The sequence below is a fragment of the Ranitomeya imitator genome, chromosome 7 (genome assembly GCF_032444005.1).
Source record: "Ranitomeya imitator isolate aRanImi1 chromosome 7, aRanImi1.pri, whole genome shotgun sequence".
Classification (NCBI taxonomy): Eukaryota; Metazoa; Chordata; class Amphibia; order Anura; family Dendrobatidae; genus Ranitomeya; species Ranitomeya imitator.
This window is the reverse complement of record NC_091288.1, coordinates 97,094,229-97,111,377: the sequence shown is the minus strand read 5'-3', so window position 1 is coordinate 97,111,377 and position 17,149 is coordinate 97,094,229. Positions and strand designations below refer to the sequence as shown.

Sequence of the window (17,149 nt, the reverse complement as noted above, 5' to 3'; positions counted from 1 at the left end):
TCATGTGCATGAAAGTTTCATTCTTCGAAGATAAATGTGTACAAGTATTTTCATATTCTTGTTTGTTTCTAGATCATCTCACCTGTTCTATCACAACCCAGTATCTCCATCCTCATGCCCATGCCAGCTGGAGACCACCTTTCTGGATATACTCGTACAAACTGTGCAGCTACAGGGTCAAATCTACGCACTTCAGGGGTATCATAATGCATGTTTCCCTCAAACACCTGAAAACAGATTAAACACAACATTCAGGTAGTTTTTAAATAATAGACTAGAATCCAAATCAGATGAGGGAACACCAAGATATATGATCAAAGAGACACAAGGGCAATAAATCATAGTAAACACCTCCGATCTGTACCAGCTCATATCAGTGTAGAAAAACATAGGTTTTAATACATGATTTTATAATTATTACTAACCTCCAATACAGCTTCAAAAATGCAGCAAGACTACCTCATACCCAGCAGTATATTACAGCCAGGGCCTGCCGCTAACAAACGCGGAGATCCGCCCATGATTGTAAGCCTGTTAAATGTCGCTGTCAATCTCCGACGAGCAAATGTGTCTTTACTTCTTACCATCGGCGCACCAGTAACGTCAGTCTGCCTATGAGTTGTCAAGACAGTCGGCGGTCAACTGATGACCTCCGTGACTGTCATGATGGAACTCCTGTAGCAGAGCTTCAAAGGAGACTGTGATGCTGAGACATCAATGCATGTAGCACAAGCGATCGGACAATTGCATCTTTAAGCCCCCAAAGGGGACCAACAAAATCAGTGTAAAGTAGAAAAAAAGTTATATATATATATATGGAAAAAATAAAAAGTTCAAATCACCACCCAATTATCCCAGTGAAAAAAAAGATATTAAAAAAAACATATATTTAGTATCACCGCATTCAGAAAAGTCTAATCTATAGAAATATAAAAACAATTAACCCGATCAATTAACACCATTAACGGGAAAAATTAAAGAAAGTTAAAATTAGGGTTTTTTGTCACCACAATTCCCCAAAAAATGATGTAACAAGCAATCAAAAAATCACATCTATCACAAAATGGTACTAATAAAAGCGTAGTTTAATTTTGGCGGGGTGAGACTCTCATACAGCTCCATCAGTAGAAAAATAAAAATGTTACTGGTCTGGCAAAATGGCGACACAACTCCAAAAATTTTGCAAACTTTAGATTTTTCTTCACCAATAAAATAATTAAAAAACTGAACATGTTTGGTATTGCCATAATCATATTGATGAGAAGAAACATATTGCATGGTCATTTTTACCACAAAATGTACACCATAAAAACAAATGCCAAAAAACAATGTCAGAATTGTGAGGGATTTTTACAATTTCACGGCACTTGGATTTTTTTTCCCGTTTTCGAGTACATTGTGTGGTAAAATGAATGGTGTCATTCAAAAGTACAACTCGTCCCATAAAAAACAAGCCTCCATATGACTATGTGGATAGAAAAATAAAAAAGTTATGACTCTAGGAAGAAAGCGGAGGATAAAACGGAAACAAAAAAACAAAAATGGGCTAAGGCGTGAAGGGGTTAAAAAAAGTACTACACATCATAGAGAAAGTAGAGGCCTGAATATACTGTGAAACTGTCTGCAAGTTAGTTGGCAAGAAGTAATCCTATATCTAATCTTAAAGTTGCGCTAGGTGGGACATCCCAGCTGTTATAAAACAAAGATTCCCTGCACATTCTCCTAAGGGTACCGTCACACAGTGCAATTTTCATCGCTACAACGGTACGATCCGTGACGCTCCAGCATCGTAACAATATCGCTCCAGCGTCGTAGACTACTGTCACACTTTGCAATCTACGACGCTGGAGCGATAATTTCATGACGTATGTGCGATGTAGAAGCCGTTGGTTACTATGCGCACATCGTATACGATATATGTTACACCAGGCGATCATGCCGCCACAGCGGGACACTAGACGACGAAAGAAAGTTTCAAACGATCTGCTACGACGTACGATTCTCAGCGGGGTCCCTGATCGCAGGAGCGTGTCAGACACTGCGATATCGTAACTATATCGCTCGAACGTCACGAATCGTGCCGTCGTAGCGATCAAAATTGCACTGTGCGACGGTACCCTAACACTCTCCGTACACTTCAGGTTGCTGTCAGCCAAACACTTGTTTGGTAGACAGCTATCCGTCTTGGCCCATCATGCGTATTTATTGAATATGGAGAGTAGGGTAAGAACCTAGCAGCAGCCTATGTCTAAGAACAGAACAATCTACATCTGCCATTGGAGTCGAGAAAACCCTATATACGTTTAGTGGTCATCAAATCCCACTGAAAATAGTGGGATCAATAATCTAATGTCTATATCCAGTTTTGGCCAACTTTTCAATGTACTGTGATTTCTAACTTATCATAAATGCTTCTTAAATATATAGCACATTTCTAAAATTACCATCAAATGTATTAATGTCAAATATCACAAGTGTCTCCTTAGGTAGTGAAAATACTGTCCATACCTTGGCCTGTTCAGCTTTAGAGTCCTGAATATACTCCCAATCATTTCCATTTAGACTGTATGCCACTTTGAATTTCCTCACAAATGCCCTGTTTTCAGTACTGGTATCTCCCCCTCGAGCGCCCTGTATAATAATTCCTTTCACAGTCTTAAGGGTTCCTAGATCCACTTGTAACCACTCTTTTCCTGCTTGCTCAGAAGTCATACGGGAATACCAGCCTGATCGACTGCTGACCAAACGTGCCCCACCAGGAGGCCATAGATACTCTCTGGTGGAAGATGCTGTAATCTGAGAGTCTGAAATAAGGCCAGACATCATTCCCAACATGTTGGAGCAAGGACCATCTGAAAAGCCAAAGAGAGATCACAGTCAAAATAAATATTGTTATACTCAAATATGTTCAATAATAAATCAGGATTATTTTGTCTCACAGTATAAGTTAAAACAATTAAAAAAAAGTTATCTGATAAACATATGAAATATGTAATGTGGACCTGTGATCTGGCAGCCATAAAGCTCCACTCTCATTGCTATTCCCACATTCCATGTCTGAGGGCGAAAACGGACAAACCGAGTCAGAACTGGCTGAGGGAACTTGTTCAATACCACTTCCGAAGTGTCATTATTTCCAGGGAAAATCTAAAAAAAAAACAGAAAAAACATGAACTGATGTAACTGAAGTTGTTTACTTAAAATATATTTTGCAAACCTCAAATGATAAAGTTTTTATTAATCTGAGTTTGATATTAATTTCTTTTAATCTTTACAAAAGTATCATTCTTGACCGCATTGCACTCATGATAAACAAACACATTAGCAAATAAAGACAGAAGCACCATAAATAGTGGTCTATAGATAACACAATTTTCCCCTACATGATCATCAAAGCAAGTGTATTCCTTTAATTTGTGGAATTATTGTAGCATCCAAGCCAAGAAAGAAAATTAAGGATATAAAAAAGAATGGCAAGAACGAATACAAGATACATCCACACTGAGACTTAAACATATGCTAGTCAAGCTTCATCCCTAATAGATGCAGACATAAGAAATCTCTTTAATGAAGATCAGTAAATAGAGCTAATTTTCTTGATGTGGTTAATGCTTTATTGCCCTCTGGTTCCAGATCTAAAAACTGTAAACAATCTCATCAAACTTTCCCAAATGAAGGATGGAGTGTTTCCATGAGCTGAGAGAAATCAGGGAGTAGATATGCCTTCCACATACAAATGAGATGCAAAATAAATTACAAGTCACTTGATGGGAAAGGCAAAGGAAAGGGGTATGGGATTCCTGGCATTAATTAGAGTTAATAAGTTGAAAAGACTTCCTTTGGAGATTCAGGGAAAATACTATAGCTTTGTATAAGTGGGAAAACATCCTGTGCAGTAGGACAACATACAAGCTTCTATGTTGGTGTTCTATTCTGAGGCAATTGTTCACAAGCACAATAATACTCAATGGCTTAACGTAAACGGACTCAAAACAGTGATTCATGTTAGTAATTGCATAGATCGTACATTGGAACCAATTTTTTATTTTCTGGGTAACATTATTGATGTATTCATGTAACTCACTAGCTATCATATCGTTATGATAATAATATATACATTGCGGGCAGTTAAGGCCCTCCTACACATTAGACGAGCATCGTCCCAACCTGTCGATGCCTGCAAAATTGGCCAATAGTCTAATGTGTAACGGGGCCTCCCGACTCTCACCCAAAAGATTCTATGGTGGGAGAGCAAGATCTAGCAGGTCAAAGTGTCCGTTTAGACAGACCAATGGGTGGCATCAAATGGTCGCTGATCAGTAAACGTTTCCACAGGTAAACCAAAGTATATGATGCACACAGAGCGATCTATACTACTCTCAGTCAGTGCTACGCTGCCATTGTTCTCGGCAATGCGAGTCCTGTTCTCCCAAAATGATCTGCTGCCAAGAACGATGATTTTTTTATGCTGTATGAAAATCATTTCAACAGAGGAGCGAGCACTTTCCTCGTTTATTGGGTGACCAGGAGCCTGTTTATGTGGAGAGATTATCATGAAACAAGCACTTTTAACAATGCTCGTTCATGATTATCTTGCAGTATAAATGCCCCTTAATTTCTAAGTGATCCTTTTGGTTTCTGGGAAATAAGCCGCTATAGCATTTTTCTCATACAGGGTTGCTAGCCATCCAGAAATCCCAGTACAGTACATAAAAATAAAGCACGTTTTTTTGCCCTGTCCGTAAAAAAAAAAAATGAAGGCATCCATGATTTTTTTGAAGCTGACGAAACTTGTACAAACTATTTTGACTGTTATTATCATCGTGTTAGAGTTTACAGTGAATGCAGCTCATGTCTTCATATCAGAATTATGGGCTGTGGATACGTATCACTTATAATCAAAATGACTTATTATTGTTTTCCAATGTGCCCCCAAAAAATATTGTTTCCCCGTAATTTTGTGTCCAGAAAAAATAAAAAGGCAATTTGGCAACCTGCTCTCATAGAGAACACAGGAGCGTTCGGCCAAGCTGTACGTTCCTCTGTATGGGGGACTAAGAGATAGCTGTCAGAAGGTCCAACATCTACCTATTCTGTATCTGGAGCTTATGCTCCATAAAAAAATTGTGATAGAGCATTCATAAATGTAGCATTTTATGGACCCTCTTATTCTCCCATACAACTCTGACTTCAGAGGTAGCATGCTTTATTCGATGTCCTAAAGACTGTCCTATTCTATCTTGGAAGCATTGCGTCTAGAGCAGTGTTCCCCAACTCCGGTCCTCGAGAGCCACCAACAAGTCATGGTTTCAGGATCTCCTTTGTATTGCACAGGTGATAATTGCATCACCTGGCCAGGCAAGCATTCAATTACCTGTGCAATACTAAGGAAATCCTGAAAACATGACCTGTTGGTGGCTCTCGAGGATCGGAGTTGGGGAACACTGGTCTAGAGGGTCATAATAAGTGTCTATTGTTTTATATTATAGAGCTAAAAGTACTTATAATGTCCATGCTCTATAGTGGAAATCCAGACAATTAAGGTTGGACTACCTGAATACTCCATGTGTATGAGGGCATCCTTAGGCTGCCGTCACACTAGCAGTATTTGGTCAGTATTTTACATCAGTATTTGTAACCCAAAACCAGGAGTGGAACAATGAGAGGAAAAGTATAATAGAAACATATGCACCACTTCTGCATTTATCACACACTCCTGGTTTTGGCTTGCAAATACTGATGTAAAATACTGACCAAATACTGCTAGTGTGACGGCAGCCTTACTCTGATGCTTTCATTCATGATGAACATGGACAACAGGCAAACAGCGTGCTGTGTACAGAAATGTCTGAAACAATAGTTGCTGGCTGAATAATAATTTACGTGGGTCTGCACAAGTAGAAGTATTTCCAATACATGTAAAAAATGCTTGTGTAGAGAAGGAATTTGTTTTGCTATGTTTAATTCCTTTTTTTTCCATCTCCAAGATGAAAGCCTCTACAGATAATTAGTCTGACTCTGTGCACATCAAGATAGAGGCATGCGATGCTCACACTGAACATGTGCATGTGATAGAATTGATAAACCAATTTGCTGTCACCAAAACTGATGGTTGTGCATGATCTAATCACAAATCACAAGCTCCATCGTTTATATCACTCTGGTAATATAAAAATCTCAGAGTCCAATCTTTGCACAGCAGAGCGATGAAGACAGAAAAGCAAACAAGATAGATGAGCTGCACATTAAAGACTTAATTACACTTGTTCTATTCAAATGTTGTGCTAACAAATTGCCTTTCCTTGTTTCTCCCTACATTTTTCATTGTGAGAAGCCTTTGAGCAACTTCTATGAAAATGCAAAATCTACACAATGCATTATTTCGCTCTTTTCGGGTTCTAATTGACAGTGCTTGCTTCGGTAAAAATCATAGCCTAATCACAAGCTAATCTATTTTTACATATTTTTTTTTTTTTTACGAGTAATTGACTTAATGTTTTTTTTTTCATATAATCCACAAAATTTTCAACATTTTGTGATATTTAGTCCTGTAAAAATAGGCATCAGATTCCCAGCATATTCAGCTGTCATTTTATTTTTCTCCTAAAGGTTGTAGATAATTTCCATTTTGCATTCATTTCAGGCTGTTTAGAAAACCTATTAATTTCTGATAACAATAAAACCCTGTTGAAACCAAACACAATTTACGGCTTTGAACTTCCTCTCCTTTCTTTTATGCTTTGGCCATCATTATGCTCCACGCTTAAATGGTGCAGACATTTCTGATCGTTGACTTGTGGCTCTTTCTGCCATCTGTGCGTTTGTACTGCACCTGTAGGCCCTTTGTAGGATTAACGGCCCCCTCCCTCCATAAATATATACAGCGAAAGGGGGTGAGGGAGAAAGTGCTTCAGAAGTCGGTGTACTAACAGGATTAGAATTTCAAAACTCCATCCGTGTGGAATTTGGGGATTGTAGGAAAAAAATTCAGATAAGAAATTTCTGCGGCTTGTGGAATGAAGTAAGACGAGAAGTGTACTATTAAGGCCTTGCCACCTGCATGGAATCATTATATGGTGTCTTAACAGAGACTTTTCATGTCTGACTGATTAAAAGGAAAGCCGCAGAGAGTGCGTGTGCTCATGTCCTGTACTTTACAATGAATTATAACCATACACTCACCTTTGGGGATTTTTATTTCTCACTTAAATGCATATATTTGGGGCTAAAAACATTTTTGCCTTTGGGTTCCATTAAAAAGTTGCACCTTTTGGCTTTTACCGGCTTTTTGTTTCAAATTTGATGTGCTCTGTGGTCCTAAATCAGCTGAGGAGCTCAGAAAACGGCAGGTAAAAGAGTTATAAAGTCCCCGTCAGGTCGTCAAAGAGGGATGACTGACGGACTCTCATTCATCTCATTCTACAGCCAGCGATACGCAGCACAGTGGCTATAGTAGGGAAGCCATGCAAATAGATAAAGCGTAACCGTCATTTTAATTTTAACTGCATAAATCAACAGTACACACGAAAATAAGCAACGGTGTAATATATCTTATCAGAGAAATCTGCTTCTTTCTCTGCCAGAATTGATCAGTCATCATCAAAATTCTCAATTCTGAGGTAAAATCTGTATTCAGTGCAGACAGATTGTCCCATTACTGAGATAGGAGACGGCAGATACTGCTGATAAAGAGTCTATGGAGGAGGGAGGAGCTCTGACTCTAGCTCCTCCCTCCTCCATAGACTCTTATCAGCAGTATCCGCCATCTCCTATCACAGTAATGGGACAATCTGTCTGCACTGAATACAGATTTTACCTCAGAATTGAGAATTTTGATAACGGCTGATCAATTCTGACAGAAAAAGAAGCAGATTTCTCTGATAAGATATATTACACCGTTTCTTATTTTCATGTGTACTATTGATTTTTTAAATAAAAATTAAAATGATGGTTACTCTTTAAGGGAAGCCCAAATTTAAAAAATGATTTTTATCCCCGATATGATGCATTTAAAGGGAACCTGCGAGCAGGATTCTGTATGCCAAACTAATATCGTCTATGTTAAGTCGCTATAATGGTAGATAAATCCATAAATTTGCTTTAGCAATTCGTGTTTCTATTTCAGACAAATCTTTTCTCCAATTTTTATGTTAAAAATCAGCAAGTGCAGAGGGCAGGCCTGCACTTGCAGCTCTCCGACATCTCTCCCTCTTTCCCCACCAGCCTCCTGTTGCTGACGGACAGGTGACTCTTCTCTCAGTGCTCTGCTCCCCCGCCTGAGATCTCGCGCATGCATTCCCAGGGACAGCGTATGTGCAAATCCACATTCCGGGTCTCCCAATCTCTTCAGGACCTTTCTGCCCCGGAAATGACACCGCCTGTGTGCAATCTTGGCTGGGTGAGCGGGTCATTGAGAGAAGAATAACCTGTCAGTCAGTGACAGGAGGCCAGCAGAAGGCAAGAAGAGAGCTGTAAGTGCAGCTTCAAGCCTCAGCACTTTCTGCTCGTTACCATAAAAAGGACGTCTGTGAAACGGAATAAGGAGTGCGAAAAGTACTTCATGGATTTAGTCACAGTGAATTAACCTAGAAGATATGAGTTAGAAATACAAAAACCTGCTCACGGGTTTCCTTTAAGAAAAAAAAATATGTCTGCGAAGCTGGACAAACCCTTTAAGACTGAATCTTCATGCGCTAATGGACATACGTTAAACAAGTGATAGTACATGGTGTTATGTCATTTTTTAAATAGGTTTCACTTATTTTATGAAGCATCGATTGTCAGAAGGAAGATGTCCCTTTCCATCCTATGTAAGATGCTCGTAAACACATCCTTTAGTGCACGTGCTGAATCCATCCAGGCTATCAACTCACGGTCTCCTTGTGTAACATGATTAAAGGAAAATATCGTTTGTGGAAAATCTGTCTGCTAAAACACACAGGGCTGTTGTGCCTTTTACATGAGATTTGTTTGAGGGCATGATCTAAGGAGCTGATATTGCCTTGTCTAAAGGCATCTTCCACTTGATTCCATGCCTGCTAAATATATAGTAATGTTGCAATCGCTATGGAAACACCACGGTTCTCATGCATACAAAGCAGTTTGTACAAAAACTACCAGTGTTTTTACATAACAACCAATCAGGTAATTTCTTTCATTTTCAAACTTTTGCTGTAGAGATAAAAAGTGAAATCTTATTGGTCGCTAGGGACAACACTGTATGTTAGAATTAGACCACATATTTTCCTTACTATTTCATGTTGTACACTTTCTGGCCTTCTAAACAAAAAGTGACAGAAATATCTATTGTAACATAGGAGATCAATGAGAAGTCCCACTAGGCCAATTTGATGATTTAATATTTTTGTTTTCATATATACCATATATACAGTATATTAGAGTGCTCATCTCCAGCATGAGCCGCACACAGAGCGGTATAAGCTCCATAGTAGGTCTGTGGGCTACCGCTTTCATCACAGTACTGTGTATGGACCAACAGACTAATATAGAGCCCTCCCACCTCTGTGTGCATGGCTCATACGGGATCTACGGACTGCAGAGCAGTATTTTCACTGATCGTGCGGGGTCTCAGATCCTAGACCCGATCAATCAGCAGCACATAGAATCTCCTAGAGTGTATAAAAAGTCTTATAAATGATAGTTACCTTTTAACCCCTTAGAGTCCACCAATACTGACCTGAGATATAAGGGAACAGCATCCCCGACGGGAGAAAATGCAATAGCTGGTCAGCTGTATACTATAGCTGGCAACCCACTGCATCTGCCACGATCGGTGTTGGCACCGACCATGGCCGTTTTGACTTGCGGAGAGTGCCAAGTTGCCTTTGGCAGACTTATTGGCCATGGAATATATGATCTCAAACACAGCAGCATTCTACATATCACCAAAAGGGACAAAATAAATAAGGCATTTATTCTGGGACCCCATAGGCTCCATAACATGGGTGCATAACAGTGGGTACTGCTAACTGAGCAATGATGTAGTCGCACCACACAAGACATGTGACATTATAAGTGATGGGCCCAGTTATAGTTTTTTTTTCATTGTTAATCTTTCTTCGCTCAGGAACTGGAAGATACAGCTCTGTATATTATCAGAAATATTGAAACATGGCCTATGTCAACTGCCCTAAGGAAAAAAAATGTTTCAATGTGTAAAAAAATGTTTTGGCTTTCCCATAGTAATTGAGAAGCATATCAGATGTGATGGATTTCACCTGATTTCTACATAAGTATGGACGTAGAGTCCTTCTTTCTGGCAAATTACATCCCAGAAGCAGAGGTGCCGTTGAGGCTCTCTCTTGCTATCTGCACGTACAGTCATGAGAACTCATTAAGCAGGCTTCCCCTCTCCATCCTTTTCCATTTAGTATGCTGTATTAGTGCCGTTGACAGCGGGAAGGGAATTCATTTCTGGTTTTTGCATTCAGCATTAGGCATCACTACTTGTCTATCCTTAGTTCGTAAAGTAAAACGGAGAGAGAGGGATTTTCAGGCAATTCTATTATTATAACTTATATGGAAAAAAAAGTACAAGGTGGGCTGTAATGTAATAACAGCCCAAATCAGTGAGACTGTTTAATGCTATTACTCGAGAATTAGGATTTTATTTCACCAGAGCCCTTCTGGATGGTATACTAATACATACACTCACTACTTGCTGCAAAATAGAACCGTAGAAGGTCTTTTCCATTCCTACATGCCTGGCACTTTCTGTGCTACGGATATAACATTTGAGACATTCCATGGAAAATTGAAGTAGCGGAGAGTAATCAGAAGGACGAAAATATTTAGTGAATGTCAGGAAAAGAGATTATATAGGAGGTAAGCTTCGGCTAGTGTTCATCAATATGCAATGTTAGTACCCAGTGAGGGACATTTTATACAAAAAAAAATACAGTAACATTTTCCAAAATGGATCAAAAAACTATTGGGAGAATAAAATCAAAGGACACTAGAAATTACTATTAATAAATAATTATATTTTATTGCGACAACATATTCCACAGCACTTTACCATTCTGAATTCCTAGAATGTACTGTTTACATCTTTAAATGGAACCTGTCATGTTAAAAATGGTATCTGATCTGCAGGCGGGATGTTATAGAGCAGGAGGAGCTGTTCGCACTCATGGACATTATTATGGGACATTTCAATTATGCTTCCATTTTATTCATTGAAATTCTTAGTGTTTGTGTGTAGATGAGTCAAGTAGGCGGTCCTATCACTATGCATGTACAGATCCCTGTCAATCACTGAGTAGGACCGCCCACTGGACTCATAAGCATAAAAACACCAGGGATTTCAACAAATAAAATACATGTTATGCTGAATTCTTTCCAACAAACCTATCCACTGATCAGACTGCATGTACTACAAAAATAAAAAAATGACCAGTACCTACAGAATAAGACAAGTGTGAACAAGTGCAAGCCGCCACAACTATTCAATATAACCAAGGAAATACAGCTGCACTCTGAAATTATATAATCTGCAAACACTGAATTTATGAAATTAGATCTGCATTACTGCTGTAGAAACTATGTAAAAAATGAAGATACTAAGACCACAAATTAGACAATTTATGAGAGCCCATCAGCCATGTCAAGGCGTGCCTCTTTGATGGGACCCCAACCTAATATGCCTCTCATGTGCTGAAGCCTACAAATTTCAGGACAGGCAGAATCCAACTATAATTAAAAACATCCCAGGCTGATGGGAGGAGTGCTCAGTCAGACAGGAGTATGCTACAAAATAAAAAAAGCTGACCTGCACCTCCAAACAGAATGATACAAGTGTAAGCCGTCATGCACAACAGGACAGATTGCCTTTAAGGAAAATATTCACATTCCTTAGTATGTAAAAACATGTCACTGTCCAAGCATTAGTGACACCTTAGACCCTAAAACACTATTTAGATGCAAATTCCACTTAAAATAAATACGCTTGTTTAAAGATATTTTAGCCACTCGGTGGCGCTGTTTTATTTACAGAGAAGTTAAAGGGAACCCCACTCAAAATCAGAGGTGTGGACAAGGCCTTAAAGGGAACTAGTCACCAGAAAAAACGCCGTTAACCTGCAAATAGTGTAATTAACTTGCCCGATGCCTTCGCATAGCCGAACGTTGCGAAGATAAAATGAACTTTACTCCCCCTGACAGTGTTTGGATTTAAGTCACAGAAGCAGCACCGGTGACAATCCATTCACCGTTTTGTGTATATAGAAAGGGGGCTGTAACCACACCCCCGGCCGACAATCTGACTGATGGACGGCCGAAATGTAGACCCAGTGCCGGGAGTGCGGTTACAACTGTCTCTGTGAATACTAAGAGCGGTGACTGAACCTGCGCCGCCCCGTGACTGAATTCTGAACAGTGTTGGGGGAGAATGAAGTCCATTTTCTCCCCGCAGCGTTCGTCTAAGTGCGAGTGCCGGCCAGGTTATTAACGTTATTAACCTACAGCATTTTTTTCTGATGACTGGTTTCCCTTTAAGGCCGTGTTCACACCTGCGATTTTGAAATCTGAAAATAGAAAAACAGCATTCATGTGGAATATGGATGGATTACAAACCCAAGCAAAAGGACCCTATTAACTATACAGGGGTCCACCAGGTTTCTGTTATGTGAATCTTTTATAATGGGCCTAAGCCATGCAGAATGCGACACTTTTCTTCTGGAAAGCAGAAACCCCTAACAATCTGAAGCACTACATCACGCATTGGTGCATTAGTTCCTAGAAATGTCCTTGTGTGCCTCAGTACTAGCTGCACCTACGGCTAAACCTGTAAAGTTATTGATACAATGTATAGCAGCACATTGAGAAATCTGCAGCCATTTATAGGATTGGGGACTATTAGATACATCACTCTTAAAGCACCTGAAGTCATGCACACTGGAAGGATTACTTATTCATTTTTTCCCCTCACAGGAGACATATTCTCACTTTTTCTATTTCTCTCTGCTCAGAAAGTACATTTAAGCTCCGGTTTCTGGTTCCAGCTGGCATGGAGCCCACCCATCAGGCAGCAGGGAGTAATTCAGAGCTGCCTTTAATGGCCTGACACGTCTATAGACTTGTATACATTTATTTAAACGCCTGCCTCTTTTGTGGCGCGGAGTCAAGATGCGGCAGTTATGACAAATCTACTTGGCGTGACTGCACGGATCATAATACTGCAGTGATCCGCCATGATGCCCTGCTCAAAGGTCCCTTACATCAATAATCCTCCTCTTCCTACAAGTGCATTTCATCAGCATTTCCACTTTTTGCTGATAAGTTTTTTCTCTCCTGTCACTGTGGGTGTTTTATATGACTCTGTTGGCTAAATTCTGTTACATAATAATATAGATCTGTCAGTTATAAATGGGAAGCTCATTTCAGGATGATAGCAAAAGCCAAATTGCATTAATATGTAGATGGGAAGTATATACCCATTGTAGAGCCACAATATGGCCAGGTCCGATGGGCCCCAATGCAAAATTTGGCCTTTGGCCCCCACCTGCATGTTGGTCAGATATATGGGCCCCTGGGAGTTACAGATCCCACAAAGACATATGTGTTTGCCCCCAATGTAATATTGTCCCCCGTCCTGGCCCCTTCTTGTAATAATCTACCCCATCCTGGGCCCATTCTGCACCATCGTGGGCCCCTTCTTGGAATAATGTCCCCCCTCGCACATGGGCCTGGTTGCCGTCATGCCCTCTGTGACCGCGATCGTATACAGCGGGATAATTGTATACAACTATGTAAACAGCAGGTCAACAAGAAAAAGATGAATGTTACATTTAGGAAGGGGCTTTCATCATTATATTCTTTGCATGATAGTCTGTCACGTGTCTAAAAGGAAATGGGGTGCCATGACCCAGAACCACTACCTCATTCCTTCTGAATGTTTGTGTTCTACTGCTGGTAAAAAAAACAGGGGTTAATGCTCCCTCGGGAACATGCTGCACACACAGAACATAGTATACTTCCTTACAAAATCTACAGATGGTGGTAGCAGAAGGAAGCCTCAATACATCTCTGCCAAACATGATTGCTAGAACAGATCCGATTTCCCTGACAGTCTGCATCCCTTTTTCTCCGAACTGATCGCCCATGCAAATTTCTTGGATGTGGTATGGATCAATTAAGGAGATCCTTGAATGAGAATATGGTATTTGGCCCATTTAATCACATTTGATCACACATTAAACATCTGGTCACAGTGGGAAGTGATTAAAAGCAGGCTGCGGCTAGGAAAAAGTATGTGGTTTATGAAAATATAAAGCTGATGGATTTTACGGTCAAAGATGGTCGACACTTCTGCATTCAAGTTATTGGTCATAGCTGGTTAAAATACAGGTTCAAGGCAAGCTGATCATATGGGACAGGCCCATTGCACACAATAACAGGCCTATTATCCCCAACCTTGTTTATAAGAGGAACATGCCTGTTAGTCGTAATCGTCTTTTTAGAAGAGGGGCATGCCTATTAAGTGCGCATTCAGCTCCGGTTAGTGAAATTGTTTGCAGATAGTCTTGCTCTCTTAGTTTTAGGCCTCACTAGTTCCTGAGCAGGCACTTCATGTGGTTTCGTGATTGTTTTCACAGCATGTGGAGGGAAGGAGCATAAATTCTCCACAAATTCCAACCAGGGGAAGAGAGACAACTATGGGAAAGTATTTTCCCCTTGACTTGCTGTCAAGCACTGTACATCAGGTCAGACGGCAAGGTCTGCTTCGCTTTGCTGACAAGTACTAGGAATCCATGTAGTAGTCCTGTCTATTAGTACATCTTTTTTGCTGCCAGAAAGATTTGTGACACACAACACAGCGAGCAAATGGTTTCATTTGAGTCAATTGGAAACAGCTGCCCTAAATATCATTTCATCGAAGAAGTCAAGTGTGATGAAACATTATAATAAACGAGTCAGTGCCAGAAATCTAGTGGCCGACTAGACTGTCAATGTTACATAGCAAATCATTATTGGTTGAAATGAATGTCCACGTGGACAAACAGATGTGGGTGAGATATTCCCACTTCATGCCATTCAGCAAGTACTTCCACTGGGGCAGATCTGACTTGTGGTGTGAGGTCAGTCTGTCATCATCTCTGCACGGTATCGTACTGTCCTTATTTATGACTTCCACACATGCTCACAAGCCCCACTGAAGCCAACCTTAACTCCTCTTAGGCATTTCAGCCATAATATTCCGATTTGCCATTGACTTTCTGTACAATGACACATAATTAGCTGCCGAGAAATGCTGCCTTACCTTGTGGTTTTTACCATTCCGGAACATCATCCAATCCTCGCCATTGGTGCTGACTTCCAGCTTGTATGATTTCACATAGTAGGAAAGTCCTGTATTTTTCGACACAGCACCTTGGGTTGCCACTGCTTTCAGCAAAGTCAAGAAGCGAAGATCAATCTGTAAATACATTAGTGATAACAATGAATTTGCCTGTTTTTGGGTTGAACAGTCTTTTAGCAGTTTGACACTTTAATCCCAGTTGAGGCACATCTGGCATGGGGGGTGGGGTTAGATCAATTAATAATTTAAGAAAGAATAGAGGTGCAGAGAGATACATAAAATGTATGTATACTAATGGCAGAAGCCTCGCCAACAAAATGGACAAATTAGAATTAATGTTGTTGGAGCATAATTATGACATGGTGGGGATATCTGAGACATGGCTGGATGAGAGCCATGATTTGCATAGCTCCGCCTACTGCAAAGGATTCTGGGTAAACCTGCTATTCTTTGTATTATGCTGCTTGCAAGTACTTTCCGTTTCAGGAAAGCATCCACTATAGACTGGGCTGTTAACTTACAGGGCTATAGTCTGTTCAGAAATGACCGAACAGATAAGCGAGGGGGAGGGGTGTGTCCATATGTGAAATCATCCTTAAAACCCATCCTGCGAGATAATATAGGTGAATCTAATGAAAATGTAGAGTCCCTGTGGGTGGAGAAAAGGGGAGGGGGAAAAATAATAAATTATTGATAGGGGTTTGTTATAAGTCTCCAAAAATAATGGAAGCAACGGAGAATATCCTCATAAAGCAAATAGATGAAGCTGCGACTCAAGGAGAAGTCATTATTATGGGGAACTTCAACTACCCTGAAATAGATTGGAGTACGGAAATCTGCAGTTCCAGCAAAGGTAATCGTTTTTTGACAACTATGAGAGACAATTACCTTTCTCAACTGGTTCAGGACCCAACAAGAAGGGGGGCACTGCTAGACCTAATATTAACCAACAGGCCAGACCGCATATCAAATATAAGGGTTAGGGGTCACTTGGGAAATAGCGATCACAAAATAATAAGTTTTCATGTATCCTTTAATAAGATGTGTAGTAGAAGGGTTACAAGGACATTAAACTTCAGGAGGGCAAGTTTCCAATGGATGAGAGAGGATCTTGGTGCAATTAACTGGGACGATATCCTGAGACATAAAAATACACAAAGAAAATGGGAGACCTTTATTAGCATCCTGGATAGGACCTGTGCACAGTATATACCGTATGGGAATAAACATACTAGAAATAGGAGGAAACCAATATGGCTAAATAGAGCTGTAAGGGGCGCAATAAGTGACAAAAATAAAGCATTTAGAGAATTAAAGGAAGTAGGTAGTGATGAGGCAATAAATAAATACAGAAAATTAAATAAATTCTGTAAAAAGCAAATCAAGGCAGCAAAGATTGAGAAAGAGAGACTCATTGCCAGAGAGAGTAAAAATAATCCCAAAATATTCTTTAACTACATAAATAGTAAGAAACTAAAAATGATAGTGTTGGCCCCCTTAAAAATAGACTGGATGAAATGGTGGATGAGGATAAGGATAAAGCCAATATGCAAAATTACTTTTTTTCATCAGTATTTACACAAGAAAATCCCATGGCAGACAATATGATCAGTGATAACAAAAATTCCCCATTAAATATCACCTGCTTAACCCAGCAGGAAGTACGTCGGCATCTAAAAATCACTAAAATTGACAAATCTCCGGGCCCGGATGGGATACACCCCCGAGTACTGCAGGAATTAAGTACAGTCATTGATAGACCATTATTTTTAATCTTTAAAGACTACATAATAACAGGGTCTGTACCACAGGACTGGCATATAGCAAATG

At 39.9% G+C, this 17,149-nt stretch overlaps 1 protein-coding gene across 3 annotated transcripts in view; it reads right to left on the bottom strand.

The window, feature by feature from the left end:
* NRP2 (neuropilin 2) overlaps window positions 1–17,149 on the bottom strand; it is a 178,323-nt gene that overhangs the window by 62,231 nt on the left and 98,943 nt on the right. For all 3 annotated transcript variants that reach the window (XR_011314661.1, XM_069733670.1, XM_069733669.1), the window contains exons 7-10: window positions 15,281–15,436; window positions 3,003–3,147; window positions 2,509–2,852; window positions 83–227 (exon numbers count right to left, since the gene is read on the bottom strand). Coding sequence is in view for 2 of the 3 variants with exons in the window: in XM_069733670.1 (XP_069589771.1) it covers window positions 83–227; window positions 2,509–2,852; window positions 3,003–3,147; window positions 15,281–15,436 (790 nt within the window). In the remaining variant the exon portion in view is untranslated. The remainder of the gene's footprint in view (window positions 1–82; window positions 228–2,508; window positions 2,853–3,002; window positions 3,148–15,280; window positions 15,437–17,149) is intronic.